The following is a 26,870-nucleotide window of genomic DNA, read 5'->3' as shown; positions in this document are numbered from 1 at the left end:
TTGTAAGACTGGGCTTACGTTTACCTAGGGTCCTGTGGCATTCCCCACCACTGTTTGTGTGGGCAGGATCCGTGATCTCTAGCTGTACAGTCAGGGTATGGCAGGATCCCACTGGTAGCTAGAATTATTAAAACTCTCAAGAGGAGTAAGAGGCAAAGGGAACAGGCTGAAATTTACCAGGCTCATTAAGGATGGCTCAAAATCAAAAACCTGTGTAAAGGAAGACACACATCTGAAGACTAAGCCAATTTTTTGACATGGAAAATAAAGAGACAGGGAATTGATGTGTCTCCCAAACTATTTTTAGCTCTCCTCCAGGCTCGTATTTTATTTTACTGATTCTCCCTACTTACATCTATGCTCTCCTCTATACTTTGTTTTTTAACTCACCTCTTGCCCAGCCTATTACCCTCTCTTACTAGTTTGACCCATGGACGTTATTTAGGGGTCACCAGGGGTCTCAGCTGCAACCCCTGGTTTGCCACTTGCGACCTCTGGCACTGCCGTTGCTACCCCTTTTGCCTCAGATGTGGCAAAATCAGTGAAGGGAACACATAGGCAGCTCATGCTACGAATGGAGCACAATTAGCTGGAATATGACCATCCCTGGCAGATGAGGTGAGTAAACAGGCTTTAAATGCATGTTGTGTGCATGCGTGCGGGTAAGAGTGTGTTTTGTGAGCGTCAGTGTGGGTATGTGTGAATGTGTATGCATATGTAAAAGTGAGTGAGTGAAAGTAAAGGTCGAATGGCATGTGATGTCACTTCTGCTACCCCCGGCATTTTGGTGAATTGACGTTCATGGTTCGACCCCTCATGCAGCCACCTCATGGTTCACGCTCATCTCTTAATGTCTCATTTCTCCCCAAGCCTCTCACATTCTCTCTGGTTCTATCACTCTCACATCCATCTTTCCCTCCTTGCTCTACTCTTTACCTCTCACCTTCTCTTGCTGTCCTACCCCTCTTCCATCCACATCTCTGTTCCCTGCCCTACTCTTCATCTCTCTTTTCTCTCTGCCCCTGCCCATCTTGCACCACCTTTCTCATTCATGCTGTACTCGTCTTCTAATCTCTTCCCCAGCCTCTAACCACATCTTGTGATTCTGCATCTTTCCTTCCTCTCTCTCCCCTTGCCCCCGGCTTCATCACATTTTCCTTCTGATTCTGGACCTTTTATATTACTTCTCACTTTCACACTCTACACTTCACCTGATTTCTCCTACTGTCTCTTACCTTGTCTCGCTATTTCTGCTTCTCTCACATCCACCTCTCACTTTCACGCTCTACACTTCACCTGATTTCTCCTACTGTCTCTTACCTTTCTCACTGGTTCAACCCCTACTACATCTACCCCTCACCTCCGTGCTATACACTTCACCTCTTCTCTCACCCCCACCGTTAATGTTCTCTGGCTGGTTCTACCTCTTTAACATCTACCTCTCTGCTGCCTCTCTCCCCCAGCATCTTTCTTGCTCTTCGAAGTCCTGGCCACTTGCATCTACTGCTCACCATTCCCTCTCCTTCATACTTTTCTGGATGGTTCACCTCTGCTATCCAAGCACTGTCTTTCATATTTCCCTCCAGCCTAAACTCTTTTCACCAGTTTTGCCCCCTTTATGTCCAGCTCTCACCTCCATCCTCTGCTCTTCCTGTTTACTCTCTCCCTCAGCTACACCCTCCTTTCGCTGGTTAGGTCCCTTTCACATCAACGTCTCTCCTACGAGTGCTGCTGTTCACCACAGTTCTCCCCCAGTATCTCACCTTGTTTCACTCACCTTGTTTCACCTTTTGAGCAGGGGTAAAACACAGGCTCCTGCAGTTCCTGTGGACCTGGCCGCCCCAGCACTTCAGGGAAGGCCCAGACTACAAGGGGAATGAATATATGTGAGATGTGGGAGACTCAGGCATCCCTCATTCTGCTCAGGCATTGTTTTGTGATACACCACTGCTCTTGTGTTCATGTACATCAGTCTCCTCCTTTTCATTGTGTCCAAGCCTCTTGCATTTCTTTGTGGATTCTGTCCCTCATATTCATTTCTTCTGCATGCTATTTTTTTACCTCATCTCTCTCTCAGACTCTTCTCTCACCAAGTCTCCCCTTATAGACACATCTATGCTTCCTCCTCTCCCTTTCCTCAACCATCTTCCTCTTTCTTGCTGTTCTTCTTCCTAGGTTCACCTTTCCTGTCCCTGCTGTACTCTTCACCCCTCATCTCCCACACCCCTTACCTAGTTTAGTTTGTCCCTCCTTACTCAATACTTCTAGTGAAAGCAAAAGTGGACACCAGGTGCCCTGAGGTATCCCGGGACCACTGGAAGTAGAGATATGATACGCAAACATGCATGATGCTGTGAATTAGTGCAATTGATTGATGTGTGGTTTGATGGGTTGTAGGAGTTAGGTGTGTCCTTCAGGGTTCCTTGTGCTTCTCTCTGGTGGTAGTGGTTGATGTGTGGCCAATCCCCCTTTCCTTCCCACCCCCTTCAACTCCATCTCTACTTGCTCTGCTACTGCCCCAGTCAGTCATTTATTCGTTTCATGCAAGTTACACAAATGTAAGAGACACTGCTCACGTATGCCCAGCTACAGCCAGGACATTTTAAGGATTTTAGGGGCCCCTGGGCCAAACAGATTTTGTGGGCCCCTGTTCTGATCAGCTTTGAACTTATGATGCAATTTCAGCTCTTTCATGCCCTCTTTGCAAGGTCACTGATAGTATTCAGGCACACCCCTCCAAATTGTAAATGTGATTATATCTATAGTTGAGCATTGGCATGGTCTCGCCTATCTTTTTGCCTCCCTCTATCTCTGTGCCAGGTTGTTGCTGTGCGCTCAACACTGTTTTTGCTGTTCTTGTTGCTCAGGAATCTTTACTACTGCTGACCAGTGCTAAAGTGCAAGAGCTCCCTATATGTAAATTGTATGTGTAATTGGCTTTTCCATGATTGGCACACTTGATTTACTAGTAAGTCCCTATTAAAGTTCACTAGAGGTGCCAAGGGCCTGTAAATCAAATGCTACTAGCGGGCCTGCAGCACTGATTGTGGCACCCACATGAGTAGCCCTGTGAACATGGTGCAGACCTGTCACTGCAGTGTCTGTGTGTGCATTTTTAAAACTGCCAATTCAACCACTTGCCAAGACCAAACCTTCCCTTTCTATACATGTATGGCACCCCTAATGTAGGCCTCAGGTATCCCCATTGGCAGGGTGCAGTGTATGTTAAAGGTGGGACATGTAATGATGTGTTTTCCATGTCCTAACAGTGAAATATTGCCAAATTCATTTTTCACTGTTGAAAGGCCTATTTCTCTCTTAGGTTAACACGGGGTCTATCTTTAAATAGCTTTTAAGTTCAGTTTCCCTTTGGGAGCAGATAAAGATCTGGAGATTGGGGTCTCTGAACTCACAATCTAAAAATACATCTTTTTGTAATGTTGATTTTTAAATGGTCAGTTTGAAATTGCCACTTATAGAAAGTGTGCATTTTCTTGCTTAAACCATTTTGTGATTCTGGAGCCAGGCATGGACAAGGCAGGATCTTGTAAACAACAGAGACGTTCTTTGAAGTTTGCCTACTTCAAAGGCAGAAAGGGGTATAAGTAGTGGACCCAACACCCCAGATTTTCAGATTACTTCTGAAACCGAGAGGAACTTCTGCCAAAGAGAAGAGCTGAAGAGCTGGAAGAGGCGTACTGCCTCTATGCCTGTGACTATGCTTTGCTTGGTTGGCCTGCAGTTGCTGCTTCTGCCTGCAAGAGGACAAAGTCAGGACTTTGTGGTATATTCCCGCTTGTAAAGTTTCTTCAAGGGCTTGGAATGAGCTTGCCTCCTGTTCTGAAGTCTCAGGGCCATCATAGACTTCCCCTGCCAGCACTTGGACTCTCTGCTGAGACGCTAGCCCTGCAAAGTGGTGCCCTATCCATTCCCTGGGTCCTTGAAAGGTGAAGCTGGTAGAACAAGGACTGAAATCCATGCACAAGAAGCCGCTTACGGCTGCTGAAAATGACACAAACCCCATGCAGTACGGTTTTCCTTCACCGTGCGGCTGTATATCTCATGCATCATCGCTAGGCATCAAAATAATCGAGAACCTGCGTGGATCCGAGGTGCCCCATCTGGAAATCGACACATCGCCCTCTTGCGGGAGAGAAAAACGACGTATCCCCTATCCAACTGGAGAAGAAACAACGCATGGCCTCACTTGCAAGTAAGGAAACAACGCATCGATACATGCTCTCCCGTGCTGCCTTTTTTTAACGCACACCAGGTAGTTTGTGTAAAAACAACGTTTTCATTGTTTTCTATGGAGTAAGACTCTTTTCAATTTAAAAATTGTTAAATTTACTCTTGTATTTCGATTTTTGTCATTTTGGTCTTGTTGGATTTAGACATATACTGGCTAGTTTTCTAAACTGGTGTGGTCTCCATTTTGTAGTGTTTTCACAGTATTACTGTGTGTTTTGGTATAAATACTTTACACATTGCCTTTGAGATACTCCTGACTGCTTGTGCCAAGCTACCAAGTGGAGGTCAGCAGGGGTTATCTAAGTGTGTATTTCCATTTCCTTGACTAGATTGAGGGTCCCTGCTTGGATAGAGTGCAAACTGATTGCCAACCAGAGACCCCATTTCTAACAGTAGGACTTTGCGAAGACGGGTAGTCAGGATGCTGGCAAGGATTTTTGCATCTCCATTCAGGAGATAGGTAGGTCTGTAACTGCCACAGTGGAAGGAGTCTCTCCCAGACTTGGAAATGACTGCTATCACAGCCCTATTGGAGAGAGAGCCTAGGGAGCGCTCCTGTTAAGCCTCCAGGAAAGCCCCATGAAGGGAGTCGACTACCTGCTCCCATGCCAACTTATAAAATTCCATCAGGAATCCATCTTCCCCAGGGGATTTGTAATAGGTGAATCGAGATATAGTGTGAGCTATCTCGTCCTTACTGGTATCTGCATCCAGTAGAGCACGCCCTTCGTCTGACAGCCAAGGTAGTGTACTCCCTCCAGGAAAGGTCGTTATTTGTTGGGAACCAGCCAGCATCTCTTGGGTGTATAGTCTTCTGTAGATTGCAGCAAATTCATCGATAATTTCCTGAGGTTTTGTGAGGATCTCACCAAGCGAAGAGGAAATGGCAGGAATGGCTTGTGCCACCTCCAGCTGTTGCAGCTAGGGGCGCCAGAATGCGACCAGACCTTTCGCCCTGCTCAGGTCATGAGCCGTTGGATCGCTTGTTAAGCCTTAGACATATAGAGCTCATTCAGAGCTAGTTGTGCTTGTTTTAGACACCGGCGCACATGCAGTGAGGGGAGAGCTGTATAAACAATGGCAAGGGACAAGATCTGATCCCCGAGTTTGCATTGACGGCTCACGCTTGTTTGTTTGCCAGAGCTGCATCCTGCATTATTCGTCCTTGTATGGTGGCTTTTGCTGCTGCCCATAATACTCACTGGGAGGAGACGGAGCCTCTATTATCCTGCAAGTAGGTGGAGACATGCGATCAGAACTGTAACTTATCCTGAGAGGTACTTTAGCAATGTATAGCTAGGCACCAGGGTTTACGGCCCGGAGAGGTGAGACCCAGGTTCAATGTCAACAGGACTGAGGCGTGATCAGAGAGCACTGTTTCCAGTACCTTAGAGTCTGGAACTGAGGCTATCATATTCTGCAAGACCAGGAAATAGTTTAGACACCACTTGGGTACCATAGACGAGGGAGAGAAAGGTATATTCCCTGTCTGCAGGGTGGGTAAGCCTCCAATGATCAACCAGGCCGTGATCTGAGGCAAGGTCCCTCAAGAGGGCCCTATCCAAATTGTTGCAAACATCGGTGGGACCCCTCCGCTCAAGTACAGCATCCCAGATGATTTTCCCGTCACCTCTTATAATGTAGCAAGAAGCACCAATCTCTATGGGAAGGCAGTTAAGGTGGAGTAGGAACAAGTGCTTCGAGCCCGTAGGGGCGTAAACAGACCCCAAGCAGAGCACATTTTCCCAAATTTTCAGTTTTGCAAAAGCATATTGACCCTCAGGATCTGACTATGTCCTGACTATGGTAATGGGCAAGGTCTTACGGAACAGGAACGCCACTCTGCACTTCCTAGAGATCTCGCTCCTCTATGTCAAAGAGGTCGGGTAGCTAGTGTGGAGGACCTTCCCCACCCATTCTCAACACAGCTTACTGGTTTCAAAGTCATTGAGGTGGGTCTCCTGCAAGAGAGCCACATCAGCACATTTTGACTGAAGGTAGGAAAGAACTTTCTTACATTTCACATAGTGGATTAGGCCATGAAAGTTCCACATTAGAATTTGGAGCAAGTGAGGGGTACAAGACTTGGGGCTGACAGTCACTTTGTGGCATGGGGAGAAGGAAATAGGAGGAAGACACCATGTGAGAATAGGAGAAGTGGTGGAGGAGGGGGAAGGGAGAGGGGAGACAGATGTGGTAAGAGAAGAAGGGTGGAGGCAGATTCCTACAAACCCTGGCCGGGAGGATGGTAGTAGGGCTGCCGACAGTAAGAGCTTGAAGAATGAGAGTAGATAACGGAGAAAAGAATAAGGACAAAGGGGATGTGGTGGTGCAAGACAAGGAGAGGGTAGGGAGCAAGTGTAGGGAAGGAAAAGAGGTAAGAATTCATCACTAGTCGAAATCAAGCCACAAGGGCTCAGATCTGTAAACTGCGGGTCCAAACTGCAGAGTCTGCGCCCCAGTTGGGCCCGTCCCAGCTGAAAGGGTGCTCAGAGGATTTACGCAAGGTGGTGTTGGTGCCATGGGGAGTGGTGTTAAGGGACATGGGGAAGCTTGTTGCAGACTGTTAAATGCACTAACAGGGGGATTGGGCTGATAGGAGGGGCAGGCCATGTATGAAACTCCTGGCTCACTGTGAGGTTGTAGGAGGGTGGAGTGGGCTCCGAGAAATTAAACCTGAGGGCCCTTGGTGAAATGGTGAAGTGGCTGGGGAAGGAAGGAAGGAGGGGAGAGAGGAAAGGAAGGGAAAGGGGAGGAAAGGAAAGGAAAGGGAAGGGAAGGAAAGGAAAGGAAGGAAGGGAAAGGTCCATGCGGAGGGTCAGGATAGTGACACAAGAGCATGAGGGAAAAGGAAAGAGCATGAAAGAAACGGTGGGTACAGGCAATTGTAACGGACAGGGAAGAGCAGCAGTATTGGCAGGAGAAGGAATGGCCTATAGGAATAAGATGTCACAGATAGCAGCGTGTCAGCCCGATGTTGTGAACATTTGAAAGCAACCTAATAGTAACCACATCAGAATATATCATATAAGCATGCAATAAACACAAGGGTGGCCAGTGGGCACTGCCACGTGCAACAGGGTTCATCACCATCTCAACAGCTAGTCCATGGTGTGTTTCGTATTCTTAGATTTCCCTCCAGCATCAAGCTAGGGTTGATGGGGAAGGGAGCCGCAGGGTTCGATAGGGTCTCTAACCGAGCTAGACTATAGTCAACAGTGGACATTATGGAATAAGATGGCCCAGATAGTAACATGTCAGCCCGATGCTATGAACATTTGACATCAACGTAACAGTAATTACATTAAAAAACATGTAAGCATGCAATAAACATGAGAGTGGCCAGTTCCACGTGCAGCAGGGTACAGCAGTATAGCAGTTATGGTTTGTATACTTAGATTTCCCTCTGACAATTAGCTAAGGCTGAGGGGAAATGTAGTTGTAAGGATAAATGGAGTCTCAAGCTCATTTACAATGTAATCAACAAAGGGCATTACAGTCAAGCGCCTTGTCTACCCAGCCATTACATATGAAAGGAGGCCTGTGGCCCGCAGAAACATGCAGTAAAGTACTTATCTCTTCACTGGGATGATGGTCCAGAGCACAGGCTGGTGCCCTGGGTTAAAGAGGAGGTCAGGGAGACCAGGGTTGCAAGGATCTCCATCTCAATTTGAGGATGTTGCAGGCTTCAATGGTGAGTGGAATTTGTCCCTGTCCTGCCAGCAGAGTCTGGTCCCTGTTGCCCTGAGGTTGCGAAAGTCTCCCTGGCTCTCTGCCTCTATGATAAGGGCCATTTGTATTGTGCCAGTGGTTGCCCTGGGGAGCAGGACAGATCTGAGATGGCGGAGGGGGGCCAGCAGTGGGTGTTGGGGAGGCCGGTGTTCCCGTTTCCATGTTCTGGGTCAGAAGACTATCAAAAAAATAGACATATGTCCCCACGCTCATAAAAGTCTCTCCATTTGCCATTTTTGGTGATGAGCAGTCGTGCGGGTTCAAACAGGCCAAATGCTATGTCCAGTTGGCGAAGCTGGGGATGTAGAGAGAAGAACACTTTGCGACGATTGTTGTTCTCCTTGGAACAATCTGCCGCAATGTATATTTCCTGACCTTCGTAGCAATAGGGGCCATGGGAGCAAACCGCAGCAAGGAGCTGGCGAACCTGCTAATGCCATAGGAAGCATGCAATGTTGGGGCAAGGCTGCATCTCCCCATTGGAGTGCTTTGGGCCCATGCGGTGTGCTTGCTGCAATTCCAGTGGGGGGGGTTAAATGTGAGGCCCGTAATTGCGGGGAGGGCATTCTGAAGAAAGGCTGCGACTGTCGTCCCCTCTAAGTGCACAAGGAATCTGAAAAAACAGGCGTTGCTGCAACTCCTGTCCGCCAGGTCAATCACCTGGCTATACAGGAAGAGAAGTTCTTGACCTTCATCAGACATCACATTGAGGTGGTCCTCCACTGTCACAACTCGTTGTTCCAAGTCTGTGACTCAGACACTAGGGCAGAGATGTTGGAGTCCAGCCACTCCATCCTGCAGCCCACAGCTGTGATTTCCTGAAGGATATGCTCCATAGCGGAGTCCTGTGTAGGGTCAGAGTGGGCGGAGGAGCAGCCTGTGATGGCCATCATCCTGCCGCGGCCATGGAGCGGGTTGTTGAAGAGCTTCTGCGAAGAGGAGTTTCTGTGTACGTTTACTGGCAGGCTTGCTGCAAGATTTTCCAGGGGGCATCTCTCAGCTGATCCCCAGGATCGCAACCACAGATGGGCCCACCGAGCCCATCTGTGGTAGAGCTTGATCGGGGGGACCACTTGTATGGTCAGGAATAAGTAACAGGCAGGTAGCAAGTATAGTAGAGAAAGTCAGAATCCAGTGCTCCCCACAAGTGGGCACCTGTCTTCCTCATGCCCAGGCTAGGTGTCCAGCTCCGATCCCATGGGCATCAATATAACATGAGGAGTCATTGAGTCAAAGATACAGCGCTGCGGATGCAGAGGTCTCAGGAGAGACGCCACCCTGGTGAAACAGAGGTTGGTCTCGGGGTGGGCACTGCCACTTTTGATCCTTCAGGAAGTGGAGGGCCTGGGCTGTGCCTCCTACCGGGCCCAGGTGTTACAAGTAGCACAGTGTAATGCATTAGAGGTGATCGACATCAGATACATTGCAAAGCCAATAGGTTCAGCTTTATATGGTGAAATCATGGTGAAATCAAATGTTCTATATGTTTGGTAAAGCTCATGTGCATTTTGTTTAAATAATTGCCAGAGGCTCTAGGCATGTTGTAGTGATTGTAAAATACCTGACAAAGCCAGTAGGCATGCTTTTTTTAATAATGAAGAGGTTTTATATTTTTCTCCATGCAGATACAGCAATGTTACAGTTTTAAGATACAGGACTTGCTGTGTGCAGACTGACAACAGATACTTTTCAGTTCACTGAAAAAAACTAGATTTAACAGGTTAGTTGCCCACTGTATATAGTAAAGGATTTGCATCCTGGGTATTCTGCCAGGACTCTTTAGGATGGCTTTTAATTGTTTTTCCACCTGCTGACTTGTAAATATTTGTACATATGTGTATAGTACTAAATTCCTTCTCTTGTTTAAAGAAAAAGTGCTGACTGGACAAAGAATTATTAAGAGTTTTTTGTGAGTTCTGTTCACCTTTGGACCTCCAGACCCAGATTTCTCACACATCACAAGTAATTTTCCTTTAAAGTAGTGCATTTGTATAACAATGAAGAAAAATAGAAGGCATTGTTAGGTTGGTGTTCCATTGGCATAGATTTCTTCTTCCTCTACACAACCACCACTGATTCACTGTTATCAATTAAGTTGTCCATTGTTATCAATCTTGTAATGTATACAAATGGTGCCTTACTCACTGAATGGCTCATGGGTATATGATTTTTTCTCCTGTAGCTTCTACATACGGTATTACCGGGACGTGCTCGCAATGGTATTCGCCATTCAAGAAATAAACCAAAGTACAGGTTTATTGCCAAACATCACCCTAGGCTTTCACATTTCTGATTCGTGTACATCTGAGAACAGAGCTGTCAAAAGGACATTAGAACTATTATCCGGAAAGAGCGGGCCTGTTCCTGGGTACCGGTGTCCAACCCACCCCCCACTCGCCAGCATCATTGGAGAAACATTCTCAGCCTTGAGTGTCCCAATGGCCCGGATACTAGGGGTCCTGCACTATCCACAGGTAAGGAGAATAACATACTCTATGGTGAAAGTTACACATGACATACAATAGACTACAACCGAATTATAATCTTCCCAGTTTTCAAAAGTTAAGTTCAGCTCCCATTACATTTACACCTCAAAGAAATTCAGAATACTTTTCTTCACCAGTTTACATGCTTTCAAAACTTTGCATCACTTCCATTCTTGATAGCCAAATAAAGCTGACCTACCAAGTGATGGAGAGAATGCCAGTCCATGATGGGGACTTGTGGTAATCTACTCAGTAGGAGTGTTTTTGCTTCTCTGTGACACTCAAGAGTTTGGCCATTTTCTGTCAAATCGAGTAAAGATTAACAAGTTTCAGAAAGTTGACTTCAATGCTGATGAACTTACCAGGTTTAGAACAGTAGTGGTAGGAGTCAGTGTGGGCAGACCAACATAGTGTGACTTAAACAATAAGTAATTTCAGGAAAGTGTTCAAAATGATGTTTAAAAATGACAAGTACAATATTGATACCTAAACAGAGATACAAGATCAGCCATGACATAGTGCAATATTCCAGTTTTTATGCAGAGCTTTCGAGGGAAATCATAGCTAACCAGAATTACAAAATACATGCAATGCCTGTGCAAGAGGACCATTATCTTGTGGCGTTTGGCTCAATTGATGAATGCGTGAATTGAAACGGCTTTCACCATCCATGATGAAAGGTTGTGGGGTGGCTCATTCTGTATCTCACAGACCTAGAGAAGGACCTACTCATTTGACTGTCACATAAAGCACAGCGACAACACTTTACACACCGAATGCATGCGATGCATTGAATCATGGTTCTCCATAGCATGCTGCAAGAGGTAGGTCAGTTGGGAACTTCCTGTGTCATGCAGCCAAGTGGAAAATAGCAGACCTAAACATGCCTGGTTTCAATATGGTGGTGTGTCTAATCCTACATTCTGATTTCAATGCTGCAATGGCATTACAGTTGTGTTGTGGAGGGAAGGGGTTTTCTGCTTGACCTGGCTAATCAAGTCCCCCTTCATGCTGAAGTGGGGAGAGGCAGGAGAATAAACTGCTGCTCTACCTTGTGTTACAATAGATAGGAAAGTCTGGGACTCAGATGAGTTGCTGCAAATATCAGTGTCATGTGACCATGGCAGGCTGACTTTTGTCTGGCTTTAACATGGTGGTGTGCCTCACCCTCAATGCTTTTTTAGATGTTGCAGATGTGTTGCAGTCATGTTGTTTGGGGAAAGCGCTTCCCGCTTAACCCGTCACCTACGTCAGTCATGGACCCCTCAATGTTTGTGTATGAAAACCAGTAATTATATGACATGACATGATCAGACGTGTGATTTCGACTTTGTGTGATAGCATTAAACAAACATTTTTTTTTTTTCTTCAAATAAATGTTGCCACATTACTTCATTTTTAACAGATCAGCCATTCATCATTGCTCTCCACCCTTAGTGATAAGCGCCTGTTCCCATCCTTCCTCCGCACAGTGCCTGGGCACAACTTCCAGAACTCAGCGCTGGCACAACTCATGGGGCATTTTAACTGGACGTGGTTGGGTATGATCATCTCTGAAAGTGAATCAGGCTTGAAGGGAGGACAGGACATGAAGATGAAGATTGAAGAGAATGGAGGCTGTGTGGCCTTTATGGAGAAGATTCACCTGCTTCATCCCAAGGAAAAGGTCCTCAGGTTGGTTCAGATGATCAAAAATCATTCCGCGTCAGTGATTATCGTTCATAGTGAAGAGGTGCACGTTAAGCTGTTTTTGGAAACTCTTCATGATCTGAATGTTACCAACAAAGTCTGGGTTTTCTCTGCAAGCTTTCTGATTGCTTCAGGACTCTTTGGAAAGCAGGTCTGGAGAATACTAAATGGGACACTAGGGCTTGCACCTTACGCTGGCCGCATGCCTGGTTTTGAAGAGTTTCTTCACCACCTACATCCGTCCACCTCTGAGGGTGATATCTTCTTTAAACCCTTCTGGAGTCAGGCCTTCCACTGCAGATGGCCACAGACAAATAACACCAAAACTATGTCTACACTGGGTGAAGATGCAGGACTGTGCTCTGGTGAAAAGGCACTGGAGAAGCAGACCATATCTCTATTTGAACTCAATGATCTCAGTTTTACCTATCATGCTTATGAAGCAGTACACGCCTTAGCACATGCTTTGCATGATCTGTTCTCCTGTACAGATGGGCAAGGACCCTTTGTGAACAGAACATGTGCCAACATCAATGACATTCTACCATGGCAGGTAATAAGTAGCAATATTCCATATATGTTTTAAGAAAGGATGACACGTATTAGATGGACTTGTAGTACCATTGATGGTTCAGACTGAAACTGAAATTAAAGCAAATAAAAATAGATATTTTAGTGAAGGAGTGATGATAATATGAGAATTTTGACCTTTTGGGGTCGATTTGGATCATAGCGGAAGGAGGCAGTTGACTTCATCCACCACTGTCCCACCACCGACTTCCCAGTCATCAATGACAAATCTTCGGTGAAGGCAGGTGTGACAATGCCCAACAACCAGCATGCTATAATCTAGTGACAGTACTTGCAATCTGAGTCAAAAACTTTGGTAAAAGTCCCAAGATCTGTAACTCCGAAAGGCTGAGGGTTCCAGCACATGAGTCTGTGGAAGGGCTAAACTGGTCACCGCATCCTCTGCTAAGGGACTCTCCAGAACATGTCTAGCTAAAAAACAAAATGGAAATAGCTCCGGTGTAAAAGGGCTATTACATTGTAATTTTGGGCATAATGGATGAATGCATCAAATGAAAATATATTTTCCCATGCTTGTTTCAACTATGCTTTGCATGCCCTGCTAGTTTGCTCCTTGCCTTACATGGCAGACATGTGAAGGGAAAGTGAGTTATGGTTGCCTCAATCTCAATAAGGTGGGCCAGCCATCTCTGCAACCCAGCAGTCCTTTGGCAGATATACCACTAAGTCAGTGGGCCCACTAGCAGATTATCATATAACAAAAGCCCTAATCAGGCATACATTCCTGCAACATTGTCTAACGATGCTTACTAAAACCTTTGTGTGCATCAATGAGAGTTTAGAAACAAACTGGGTGTTCATAATTGTGTAATCTCCTGGCTGGTATATGCAGTGAAGTTCTCCAATTAAATATCATCTGAGCCTGTGTAACCGAGGAGTTGTGTCAGGTGCCTAAAAGGAGACATGACACAGGAGCTACCAAGGAAGACACTGGTGGCTGTAATTCAGTGTTCCAGGCCTTGAATCATAGGTGAGATTCTGTGCTGATGGGGGGGGGGAAGTGGGCAAGACTCGCAAAAGGAGACAGGTCACAAACTGTGGAATGTTTAAGGCTAGTGCGCAACTGGTCTACTACACTAGCATCTAATGAACTAAAGTGATATGTGGATGGGGGTTTGCGGTGTTGACTAGTAGGTGGCTACTACTGCAACTATTCAGACAGTCAGTTGTGTTCTTTTTTGTTCTTTCTATATGCAGTTGTCATCCCCTTGGCTAAGCCCCTACAGCAGAGGGCTTCAAACTGGGGGGGAGGCCCCTCTAGGAGGGCCTCAAGTGATCCCAGGGGGGTGCCAGACTCTGGCCAAAAGCAGCATTATACACATAATAGGCGTTTGTTTTAGGAAGAAGCATGTTATTGCATTTTTAAAAAGGTAACATTACTTAACTGCAATGTTTATATAGGTCTAGAATTATTTAAACATTGACATCTTTATAAAATAATTGTGAAAAATTCTGAGGAGGGCCTAATGATTTTTATTTCTCAACTGGGGGCGCAGCATCAAAAGGTTTAGAGACCACTGCCCTACTCTGAGCGGTTCAGAGTCCCATCTGCATCAACCAGGGCCCCTTTGCATGATAACCCAGCAGTGCTTTTATTAGGAATTCCAGTTTGACTCCTAGCACATGATTAAAAAGAGTATGTCACATTTAGGGGCATATTTATTTATTTGTTTGTGCTTAAATAGCATCATTTTTTTTACGCTATTTCAGCGCAAACGTAACTATATATTTATATTTTGACGCTAGACCTGTCTAGCGTCAAAATATTGGAGTTAAAGTCATTTTTTGCCTGCGGAAAACTACCTTGCGTCAATGAGATGCAAGGTAGGCGTTCCCGGTCAAAAATTTACTCTAAGGGCGATGCAACTTATTTATCCTCCCGTGCAAAAATTGTGCCCTGGAGGGAGGGGGGCCTAAATAATGGTGCTAAGCTTGCTTAGCGCCATTATTTAACACCTGGGTCAGGGCAGGCATTAGGGGACCTGTGGGCTCATTTCCATGGTGGAAAACCATGGAATGAGTCCACAGATGCCCTCCCCAGGCTCCAGGGACAGCGGAGGATGAGGGACCCATCCCAGGTCCTGGACCTACATCCCCTTTTCAGTAATGTTTGATTATCAGACTTTGGTGGATGCTCTCTCAGGTGTTTGGAGGGTGGGTCCATGGCCAGTTATTTGGGTTGATAGAGGTTTCATGCAGGTGCATCTAAACCTCATAAAAACATTGCCCCTTTGAAGAGTAGTGCACATATCAACAAGGTGAAAAGAAGGATACAGTGTAGCAGTCTCACTGGTGGGCTGACTGGATACCGCATACACTGTTGCAAGTGAAGAGGTGGGATGGGCTTTGCATATCTGCTTGCTGAGGACTATGCTTTCAGGACGCTGTGTGAACTGACCCTATTGAACTGAATGTTCAACGATCCATGACCCTGGACTCTGTGCTTGTGACGTCAGTGTGGTTCCATACTCCCACAGCCGGGAACCTATCTGGACACCGTCACAGAACTGCGATGGCCATAGACCATAGACTTAGTGTGTAGGTCCTACAATATTGTTGGGACTTATCTCTGGTTGGGAAGAACTTAGAGAGTTGTGGGTATCTCTGTGAACAATTGCTTTATGTGCATAATTTAGTTTTTGTGTTTTAAGTTGTTTTCATTTTTATAAGAACCAAGTACTGAATGGACATACACTTAATATGGGGCATTTTACTATGTTCTGAGCATCTAACCCTTATAGCCTCATCGAGCATGCCTAGCTGAGAGTCAAGTGCTAAAAGTGAGTACTTCATAATTCAGTTTGGGGGCAATAAAATGGGGTTCCCAGGACCACAGGTCAACAAGTTATACTGTGACAACTGGAGCCCAGTAACCTAGGTCTACCCTTCGGCAAACAGAATCAGGTCTCCCACATTGCAGATGAGAAATTAATGGAAGGAGCTGATCCAAAGAGTCTCTATGTATCATGTTAATTAAGCATCTCCAGGGATGGTGGTGACCCCTGACTTGCCCCATACAAAGCTTGGCACTGCCTTTGTGACCCCTGACCTCTGAGATGGCAATCATTGCCTAAAGCACAGGGACTACTCACCTACTGGGGGCTTCAGGAGTTCAACCGTCCTTGATTTCTGCCCATTTATTTTATTCCACTAATAGTGAATAATGGTCACTGTTTGTGTAATAAAAATGGAGTACTTAGAGCTGGAATGGGATAGTCCCTGGCAGCTAAGGTAAGAAAATTAAAATACTTCTGAATGTATGCTGTCTGCATCTGTGAATGTGTGCCTTTATGTGCGAACATGTAAAAGTGAGTGAATGAGAATAAGTGGCAGGTAGTGAGTGAGAATGAGTGAGAGTAAGTATCAGTAAATAAGTATGAATGAGACAGAGTGAGCGACAATGTGCAAGTGAGAAACAAATGACTGCAAGTGAGTGAGAATCAGTAGGAAGAATGACTAAGAATGAGCATGAGGGAATGCTAGAAAGTGTGAGTGAGAACTGACATGACTGGGCATGAGGATGAGTGGGTGACAGTGTGTGAGTGTAACTGCGAGTGAAGATGAGTGAGTGAGAATATGTGAGCATGAGCAAATGAGAACGAGGACAAAAAAGTGTGATTGCGTTATAAGGGATGTAAATTAGTGAGTGTGAATGAATGAGTGAGAAAATGCTGGGCCTGAGAAACTACAGGCACTTTTTGACAGAAGCGTCACCCATGGTATGTGGCAACAGTCTGGCTTATGATGGTACCCATGGTCATGACAGAATGCTGAGCCTGGCAAACAGGGGTAAATGTTGACATATGCTGATATCCAGTGCAGACTTTGAAACCAATGAGTCAACTCCTGGGGAGCCTCTGATTTTATTGGCTCGGTGCACTCTTTAATGAGAGCTATATCAGAGCCTATAACCTTACCATCTGCTTTTTGACACCATTCCTATCAACATCTACCTCCCACCCCACCCACACTCTGCACCCTCCCACCCTCGTATAGGTCGGGCTGCTAACTTCAACTTAGGGGGGCAAGCATTCTGCCCCTCTACTTTCACAGACCACCAGCCCTACCCACAAAACAGGAGGTAAACAATATCTTGATAGCACTGGAACCAGGTCATAATGCTTTAGGTTTTGTAAAATTGAACACATTCTGCAACACAATACAAACTCCTCTGATCAGATAAAAGAATGAACTTAAAAAGAAATACATCTTGTAAATGAGCTGTTGGTATCTTTAATTATTGTGAACACAAATAAAAATGATGAGCAAACCTTCACCTCTGCACTTCGCATGTGGTGTGATGGTGCCATTCAGATGCTCAAGACTCAAAATGTATTAACAATAAGTGATATTTTGAGGCAATGGCATAATTCATGTTCAATATATGGTCTCCGACATGAGGACATAACTACTATTATTTTCTTTTAAGTTTATTTTTTCAATCTCCTTATGATTTAGTGATAACTTTCTCCTTTCTGTATTCACTAGGGAAACAATTACAGTTGATGATACAGATGCCTCAGGTGGCCAACGCTGTTCTACTGTTTGTGACGCTTTATCCTGTTAAGGCAAGCACACACCTTGTAATACAAAGAGATGAAGTAATGCTCCTCTATAGTATCATGCCATGGCCCCTTTGTGGGTGTCATCTAAAACAGATATTTAATTGTGTTGTGTTACTAAATTAAACATGCAGGTATTATGGAACCTCATTGATGTCAATGATTGTGTTGTCACCAGGGTTAGGTTTATGTGGCATCACATGCTGGGAAGACTCAGAGTGAAAGGTCATGTAATGATATCGTGAAGGTGAAAGGGTGTGTGTTGTGAATGTCATGACCCCTGTCAGTTTGGTGACTGTACATCCATGATGTGTATCTAGTGCCTTGTTATGTTCTGCTATTTTAGGCATTGCAAGCGTCTGCCTGTATAGCTAAAAATTTACAAGTGTGAATTATTGCCACTCTGTGACCACTGTATACTTTGAAACAAGAAATATAGTAGCTGTCAGCTTTTCAATTCTTCGAGTTGTCACCAATGACACCAGGTATCATGAGGCTTGAAGTTTATGGCTCTGCAAGTTCCAGCATCTATGCTACTCCTCTGTTCATCAATAGTACTTATAATCACTGAATATGAGCAGCAGTATGTCTTGGTATTATTATTTCATGAACAAAGCAGGCCAGCAAAAGAGGATAGTGCGGGGCCCAGGTGCAATCCCTAGATAGGATGCGCGAACAAGCATTTTTTCAATGCAACGGGTCTCGCATTAGCTCGAGTTAGAGCTATTAGCGCTGTAAAGAAAAAATAACGCAGCGCAATCCCACTTTGTAAAATGTAGCGCAATCGCGCTGCGTGGAAAATAAACAGATAAAGTAGTCAGACACCATGCTGAAAACATCGAGCCTCATATGTTTTTAGTAGTTTACCGGTGCTGTGTAGGTGGGCTAAACACCATAAAAGGCATGACGTATGCATGCCTTTTTCACAAATGAAAGGAAGAGGATTTTAAAAGGCAAGCCCACGAACCAATGTAAGTGACTGACGTGATGGGCATGGTTGGAAGGTCAAAGAGAGATTACATAATGGGGTGGAGCGCATTGCACTCAACCACAAAAAGGGGACAGAGGAAGGGGTAGAGCTAATGAATGAGTGAGAAGTCAGCCTGATTGAAGTAGTGTTCCTTGTAGAGAGGGGCTGGAGATGATGCTGTTTTAGATTCTGGTGGGATATGGTTAGATATGGGGTCTCAAGTTGGCAGAGGCATACACCCTTGTCCAAATAGGGACCACAATCCTAGTCAGGGTAAGTCACACACAATCCAAATTATTCTGTGCCCACCCTCTGGTAGCTTAGCACTGAGCAGTCAGGCTTAACCTAGAAGGCAATGTGTAAAGTATTTGTGCAATAAATCATGCAGTAACACAGCAAGACCACCACACAGGCTTAGAAAGATATAAGATATTTATCTGACTCAATTAAGGTCAAAACGATCAAGATTTGATAATCACAAGTTGAAATATCACTTTTGTAATCATAAGAAGAGTCTTTTAGTTCTTAAAGCAACAATTGTCTCTTGTGAGTACAAAGTACCTGGTTTGCATCAAAGTTACACGCACAAAGACCGCAGTGGAGGAGATGCCTGGAAACAGGTAAATGTGCGTCAGTTTTCTGGGCGCACACAGACGATGCTTCGATTCTTTTCCACGTGGCAAGGGCTTTGCGTCGAATTCTGATGCACAGTTTGAATCCTCTTTGCGATGCAGGGTTTTATGACCCCCAGGGACGATGTGTGGAAATCCTGGGCATGCTGGACGAAGTCACAGGTGCTGCGTCGATCCGGTGGGCGAAGCGTCAGCGTTTCTGTCACACGTCAGGTGCTGCATCGATCCCTCATGCAGGAAGTCGGGCTGTGTCGTTCTGGCTCAGTGATGCATCGATCCTGTGGGCTGTGCATCGAATTTCCGGTCACACCACTGGCGCTGCATCAATCTCCACTTGCGGAGCTGGCTCTGTCGTTCCGGTTCGGCGATGCAGTGATTTGCTCACCGCTGGGCAGGCTATGCATTGATTCCGGCAGGCTGTGCGTCGATTTTCACCGCACAAGGAGTTTCTGTGCAGGGATTAAGGGGGTGATTCTGACCCCGGCGGTCTTAGACCGCCGGGGCCAGGGTCGGCGGGAGCACCGCCGACAGGCCGGCGGTGCCCCGCAGGGCATTCTGACCGCGGCGGTAAAGCCGCGGTCAGACCGGCAACACTGGCGGTCTCCCGCCAGTGTACCGCCGCCCTATTGAATCCTCCAAGGCGGCGCAGCTAGCTGCGCCGCCGAGGGGATTCCGACCCCCCCTACCGCCATCCAGTTCCCGGCGGTCTGCCCGCCGGGAACCGGATGGCGGTGGGGGGGTCGCGGGGCCCCTGGGGGCCCCTGCATTGCCCATGCCACTGGCATGGGCACTGCAGGGACCTCCGTAAGAGGGCCCCTACAAGTATTTCACTGTCTGCTTGGCAGACAGTGAAATACACGACGGGTGCAACAGCACCCGTCGCACCTTCCCACTCCGCCGGCTCGATTACGAGCCGGCATCCTTGTGGGAAGGGAGTTTTTCCCTGGGCTGGCGGGCGGTCTTTTGGCGACCGCCCGCCAGCCCAGGGAAAAACTTAGAATACCCTCCGCGGTCTTTCGACCGCGGAGCGGTATTTCGGAGGGGGAAGTCTGGCGGGCGGCCTCCGCCGCCCGCCAGACTTAGAATGACCCCCTAAGTCTTTTTGGCCCTGAGACTTCACGAACAGGAAGTAAGCTCACTCCAAGCCCCTGGAGAGCACTTCTCAGCAGAGCCAGAGGCCAGCAAGGCAGCAGGGCAACAGCAAGGCAGCAGTCCTTTACAGCAAAGCAGTCCAGGTGAGTCCTTTGGGCAGCCAGGCAGCTTCTCTTGGCAGTTTGCAGGTTCTGGTGCATGGTGTCTGTCCCAAGAAGTGTTTGAATTGGTAGGTCAGGACCCCAGTTTATATACCGAAAAGTGGAGGAGACTTCGAAGAGTGGCTTTGAAGTGCACAAGCTCCCCTTTCAGTACAACCCTGTCTGCCAGGGTCCAGGTAGGGGGTTTGCAGTCCATTGTGTGAGGGCAGACCAGTGTCCTTTGAAATTTAAGTGTCAGGTCCTCCACCCTTCCAGCCCAGGAAGACCCATTCAGTATGCAGATGTGTGCTGGTGTGACTGAGCATCCTGTGTTTGTGGTTGTCTGGGTGAAATGCACAAGGGAGCTGTCAACCAGCCCAGCCCAGACGTGGATTGGAGACAGGCTGTAAGGCACAGAAGGATTTAAGTGCAGAGAAATGCTCACTTTCTAAAAGTAGCATTTCTAAAATAGTGGTGAAAAATCCAACCTCACCAATTAATAGGATTATGTTTTACCATTCTGGCCATCCTAAATATGACCTGTTTTCTCCTTTCTAATCAGAAACTACCACTTAAAAAGTTTATGAAGGTATCCTTAATGTTAGCTTATGAAAGGAGCAGGCCTCACAGCAGTTGAAAACATATGTAGGAGTTTTCCTCTACCAGGACATATAAAACTCACAGGTATATGTCCTGCCTTTTACTTACACAGCAACCTGCCCTCTGGTTTACCTAGGGCCTACCAGACGGGTAACTTATATGTAGAAAAGGGAGAGTTTAAGGCTTGGCAAGTACTTTTAAATGCCAAGTCGAAGTGGCAGTGAAACTGCACACACAGGCCCTGCAATGGCAGGTCTGAGACATGGTTTGGGGGCTAATTATGTGGGTGGCACAACCAGTGCTGCAGGCCCACTAGTAGCATTTAATTTACAGGCCCTGGGTACATGCAGTGCACTTTACTAGGGACTTACAAATAAATGAAATATGCCAAGTGGGTATGAGCCAATGTCACCATGTTTTAAGGGAGAGAGCATATGCACTTTATCACTGGTTAGCAGTGGTAAAGTGTGCAGAGTCCTAAAACCAGCAGAAACAGTGTCAAAAGGTGGAGGGAGACAGTGATAGAGTTGGGGGTGACCACCCTAAGGCTGTCAAGTCTAACAGATATGCTGAGAAAACTAAATTGTTTTCTCTGTTTCTCCTTCTTGCAGTGTTTAGTCTTTAATCCGGCAATGATGGAGCTCCTCCTCTAGTGTAGATTTCCAAATATTGTTAGCGAGAAAGACCCTTGTAAGTATTGTAGCAGGTCTTGAAAATTATCTGGACTTGCATGGACAGCCAGCATATATCCTTTAGTGCGAGGGTAGAAAGTGAACTATTGCAGGATTGTGCCAGTGAAGTCAATATGAGTTTTCAAGGTGCAAAATAATCCTGTATAGTCAATAGTGCTGAAACCTGTGGAGAGGTTGAGCAAGACCACTAGGCAAGGGTCATGTTAATCGTTGAGGCATGGGATGTTGTAGACTACTTATTGTGTGGTTGTTTCAAACTACAGAGTGGACTGAACCCTAATTGATAGTCTTGGAAGTAAATAATTCTTGCTGATGTGCTGTTGGATAGTTACTGCCTCTACAATAATGCAAGGTTGGCTGGATCTAGTGTGGGCTTTTTAAGCAGCGGGATGAGCTGTCCCTTTTTGAGATTGTCTGGGAAGGTACCCTGAGTGAGAGAGCCATTTATAATGTGGAGAAGGGTTGAAGGAGCTTCTCCTTGCTGAACCTTGATGAAGGAGCGAAACATGTCATCTTTGAAGATGGTGTCTTTGAATGAGTTAAGAATGTTGGAGTTGCTGAAAGATGACCAGTTAGTGGTGTAGAGGTGACATTCAGGATGATGGTGGCGACTGGGTGATGTTACATCTGATTTTATTGATTTTCTTTGTTAAGAAGATATTGATAGCATTTTATCTGTTGACATATGGTGGGATTGTGCATTTTTGGATGGAGCTTTGCTTCTTTTAATTGTTACGATGTAGTGGTCTTGTAGAAGGTAGCTTTCGCTCTGATGATTACAGAACAATGGTTAAAGTGGAGACCTTTCAAAAGGGTAAGGTCCTTCTGGCATTTTGATCTTCTACATTTTTCTCCTGTCTTTTGTAGCATGCTTGGTTTTGGTAAGTTCTTGGATGTACCAAGGTTCTGGTGGCTTACGCTTGGATGAGCATAACATTCCACATGATTCTTTACAGTGGTGTTTTCATATTGAGAAGGGTTTTGACATTTGTTGAGGACTTGAAATCTCTGGGTACTTTAATTTGCTCTTCTTGGAGTACTTCTAGATGAATGCCCTTGAGGCAGTGGAAGGTAACTTTCTCCTTTTCTGTCATCTTTCATTGGAGGAGTGGCATGATTGATTGTGAGATGGACAGTGAGATGATCATTCCAACCCAGGAGTATGAGCACCTAGTAGGAAAGATGCTGGTGGATAATGAGAAGATGAGGTTCAGTTTGTTGGCTTGAGAATGAGTTGGCTTGCTGATGTGTTGTTTCATTTCTAGGGTGCTGAGAAGAGTGCTAAGGGCTTCGTTCATGGCTTTTGTGCTGAAGCCACCGGGAAGATTGACATCTCTGAGGAATGTAGTTCAAGGATGTTATAAGGATGCAAAGGTAAGTAGTTTGGATATGTTTCCTTTGAAGTCCTTGTGGGTTCCATTTGATCTATAAACGAGATGAAAAGAGGCTGTTTAGCAGGCTTGAAGAATAATGTACCAGGAGTGCAGATCAAAAGGCTTAAGTGTTGCCATGTTGAAGTAGATGCAGGGTCACATTAACCTGTGTATGACTGTGAGATCCCCTCCAGTTTTGTATGTGTGATCTACCACCAATCGGTACAGGGAGAGGACGATATAGGCGCACAGGGAACGCCCCCTTTGATGTATGTTTGACTATAAGGGGACACTCCCCCTCCCCCGAGACCTTCCTTGGCTCATTATTAAGGGCAGAAACATGTTGGCAACCACATTTTAGATAGGTGACCCTGTGAGTCCTTGTTCTCACGGAGGTGTCCCACTTTTTGTTTTTAACCACACCAAACAAGCACCATTATTAAATTGTAACTTTGCACTGGTGACTGGTTAGGTGTTTTTATTTTCCCTAGGTTAGCTGGATCCCACATTTTTCCAGACCAAGAATTAATTTACGCACTCCCTCCTGCTCTTTTAACAGTGAGGTTGAGTCCGCGCAGGTGGCACTGCCCTACCTGGGTGGGACTAGGTGGTCAAATGATGAGGCATGACACTATATAGTGTGTGAGACCACCTAGTCCGTAAAGGAAATTCCCCCTGCTTTTTCAACACTCCACAGCGTCGCACTGACCTCATTTTCCTAGAAAGGACTTCGAGCAGCGGGGAGCATAAGCATGCCCCTTACTCGTGCTCTTTGATTTATTAGTGAACCCCGTACTTCTTTGTGTTATTTCTGATCTACGTGTGGAACATCCACAGGGTAGGAGGATGTCAAGAATGTGTGGAGAGGAAGGAGTGAACCAGGTTTCGGTAATGAAAAGAGCATCTAGTGTGTGATGCATGATGATATCAGCAATAGGGGAGCATGACGTTTTGCTAGGTGTGCATTGATCAGCATTCATTGAAGATGTTTTGATGTGAGTGGTGTGTGCATTCCAGTGATTAGTATGTGAAAGATGTTGGTTATAGATGTGCAAGTATAGTATGTTTCTGAGATCTTGGAGTGGGAATGATCTGTTCAGTGGTGTTTGAGAAACAGATGATGATAAGTGTCAGTAATGTAAGCAATCTGCAAAGACACCATAGGAAGTTACAAAAGCACTGAGGCCCTGATTTATACTTTTTCACCCAAAACTGCGCTAACGCAGTTTTGCGTGAAAAAGTATACCACCGGCTATGGGGAACAGGGTCAAGACTGATTTGCATACGGCTGGGTCCAAACTGGAATGGCATGGGCAGCAAAAAAACGATGGATTAAACCCAGATCTGTGACTGGGGGTGAATGTTTGACAATGTTCAGCATTCCGTCCATCACTTGTTGTTTTTGCATTTGTCGCCCTAAGTGGGAAGGGTATGCCCAGACGTGGGTCCCGTGCTTCCCATGCCACTGGATTCAAGCTAGCCTGGCTGATGAGGGGTGAAACCCCGAAACCGGTCCCAGGATGCTTGTTTCCAGTCCAGGGAAGACCTGGCCTAGCAGTTCGGGCTGGACTGTTCCCATGGGGAACAGGGTCAAGACTGATTTGCATACGGCTGGGTCCAAACTGGAATGGCATGGGCAGCAAAAAAACGATGGATTAAACCCAGATCTGTGACTGGGGGTGAATGTTTGACAATGTTCAGCATTCCGTCCATCACTTGTTGTTTTTACCACCGGCTAGCGCCATACCAAGATGCCCGGCAGGCGTCATATTTATGGTATGACGGTAGCCAACTGTAAGGCCAATCTAGCGTCATGAAAAAGGACGCTAGCCGGGTGGAGGAGGCATAGGGGAAACAGGAGGCTGTGTGTCAAAGGATGACGCTAGTCTGGTAAGAGGCATAAATATGCCTCTTACCAAACTAGCATCATCCTTTGACGCACAACCCCCGCGGACATGACTCCTGCCTTAGTAATGACAGGAACCATGTCCACCACTCGTATGGCCATGATATGTCCCCTGGCCATGGCCATTGGGCCCAGTGACATGTAGGAGGGCCTACGTTAGGCCCCCCCATGGCACTTTAATAAAAATAAAAAATGACTTACCAGTACTTACCGTACTCTCCAGCGGATGGGACCCCCCTCATCCTCTGGCATCCCTCTGGTGTGGGTGGAGGTGTCCCTGGGGCTAGGGAAGGGCACAGGTGAGTCCATTCCATGGTCTCTGAACATGGAAATAGACTCACAGGTCCCCTAACGCCTGCCCTGACCCACTCGTGAAATAATGGCACTAAGCAAGCTTAGCACCATTATTTAAGGCCCCCGTGCTTGATTTTAGCACGGGATAGCTATGTCGCTAAGGCCATATCTTCATTTTTTGCCCGAGAACACCTACGTTGCATCTCATTGATGCAAGGTAGTTTCCTGCTAGCAAAAAATTACTTTAACTCCAAAACTGGTGCCAAAGTATACATCTGGAGTTAGGTTTGCACTGAATTTGTGTAAAAACAATTGATGAATATTTGGCGCAGTGCAAGTGTAAATCCAGGTCAGATTGTTTCATGTTGGCAGTCTGGCTTGTATACTGTCTTGGCCCAAGACTAAGAATGTACTCATTTCTGCAATGGAAGTTCAGCACTCTGAAAATGTTGCCTTAGTAACACTGAGCACTCAGTTTGTACTGCAGTACTTAAAGTGCCAGCTAAAGACTTGCAGACATTGCATAATTTGTACAGAAAAAACGTATGTTTGCCCAAAATCTTTCCTAAGGGGTTTTAACTGTTATGACTGGGAAGGTCTCCTGCATGGTGTACAGTCATGTTACCCTGCCGTTAGTGCCTGACTGTGTCTATCTGTTATCCTCTTTTTTTTATTTAATTTGATTTTGGTCCTAGCATCACACCAAGTCTAGGCCTGTGCTTTGCTTTTTGCATAATTAAACAAAATTAATAGCATGAAATTTTGCATAATGTTGTTTTGATGGGAAATACATCCTCCCATCAATTTGATGGTAAATTGCGCATTCATAGTAAATACTTACAGTGAGCAGTGCATAATTAAGCAAAGTGCCTTAATGAGGGCATTTTGGGAATGTCACGTAACAAGTGTAACGTAAAATTCTCAAAATTACACAAATTACACTGGCACAATAAAAAAAATTCCCAGGCTTGTGACCTGGAGGTGGGCATCAAACATGCCCTCATTGACAGTGGGCTACTGTCCTTGTTGTAGGTTTACCACATATAACAGCAGTGTCAGCATACCACGTTTTGTGAATCTGCAGTTGTGACCACACTTTTTAATCTGTGTCACTGGAGTGAATACCTTATGGCCCACTCAGATATGTTTTTGCTCCTATGTGCTTATCCAGCTCCTAATGCTGACATCCCAAATGTATTGAGTGTGTCTGTGTATGTAGGCTACATGGTATACATGTGGTATGTGTAAATGAGCCAGAGTAATGGAGGTCTGTGTGATCCATTTTGGATGCCTCAGGCCTGGCCATTGGTTTAGGCAGAGGTGAGGATGTTTTCCCATGGAGTGCGGATGTATTGATGGTATTCCTGGAGCTGAAGGGAGGCTACCTAGATGATGATTTGAGGGGAGAACTGCTGATTAGCCTTCCTGAACACTGCCATTGGGTGGATAGTGGAGGTGTTGGATGGGACTGCAGATTGTTGTGAAAGGTTAGAGGGACAATTAGGTGAGGCAGGCCCTTGTGTCTTTCCTTTATTACACTTTCAGTTCACCGATGACAAACTGGTACGGAAACCTCACACTTCTTTGTGCCTCTGTTGTAAGAATCATCACTCTTCACAAATGCTATGTCTGATGAGAAGCCTGCAGAAGACACTTAGAAGGAGAATCTCCATAAACCAGTACTGAAGATGAAGAGTCAATACATATGTCATGTCTAATTTTGCGGTATGCAAGGTGGATCCCAGTACCCCACCGGGATTCCATTTCCACGTTCTCCTTGACCAATGAAGGGAGTGCTCTGCAGAGTATTTGGAGGATACTCGCACAACCAGAACTGTTATATGCCTGACAGTCAGCTTC

General features: G+C 45.9%; 1 protein-coding gene across 1 annotated transcript in view; it reads left to right on the top strand.

Annotated features, from left to right (window-relative positions):
• The window catches only part of LOC138249303 (vomeronasal type-2 receptor 1-like), a 102,861-nt gene that overhangs the window by 5,929 nt on the left and 70,062 nt on the right, over positions 1-26,870 (top strand). The window contains exons 2-7 of the mRNA XM_069203261.1: positions 10,166-10,457; positions 11,875-12,711; positions 12,892-12,973; positions 17,238-17,317; positions 22,305-22,318; positions 22,703-22,811. Coding sequence (XP_069059362.1) covers positions 10,166-10,457; positions 11,875-12,711; positions 12,892-12,973; positions 17,238-17,317; positions 22,305-22,318; positions 22,703-22,811 — 1,414 coding nt within the window. The remainder of the gene's footprint in view (positions 1-10,165; positions 10,458-11,874; positions 12,712-12,891; positions 12,974-17,237; positions 17,318-22,304; positions 22,319-22,702; positions 22,812-26,870) is intronic.

This window comes from Pleurodeles waltl, chromosome 8, assembly GCF_031143425.1.
Source record: "Pleurodeles waltl isolate 20211129_DDA chromosome 8, aPleWal1.hap1.20221129, whole genome shotgun sequence".
Classification (NCBI taxonomy): Eukaryota; Metazoa; Chordata; class Amphibia; order Caudata; family Salamandridae; genus Pleurodeles; species Pleurodeles waltl.
Note: the sequence above shows the minus strand (reverse complement) of the source record. Positions and strands in the feature narration are given on the sequence as shown.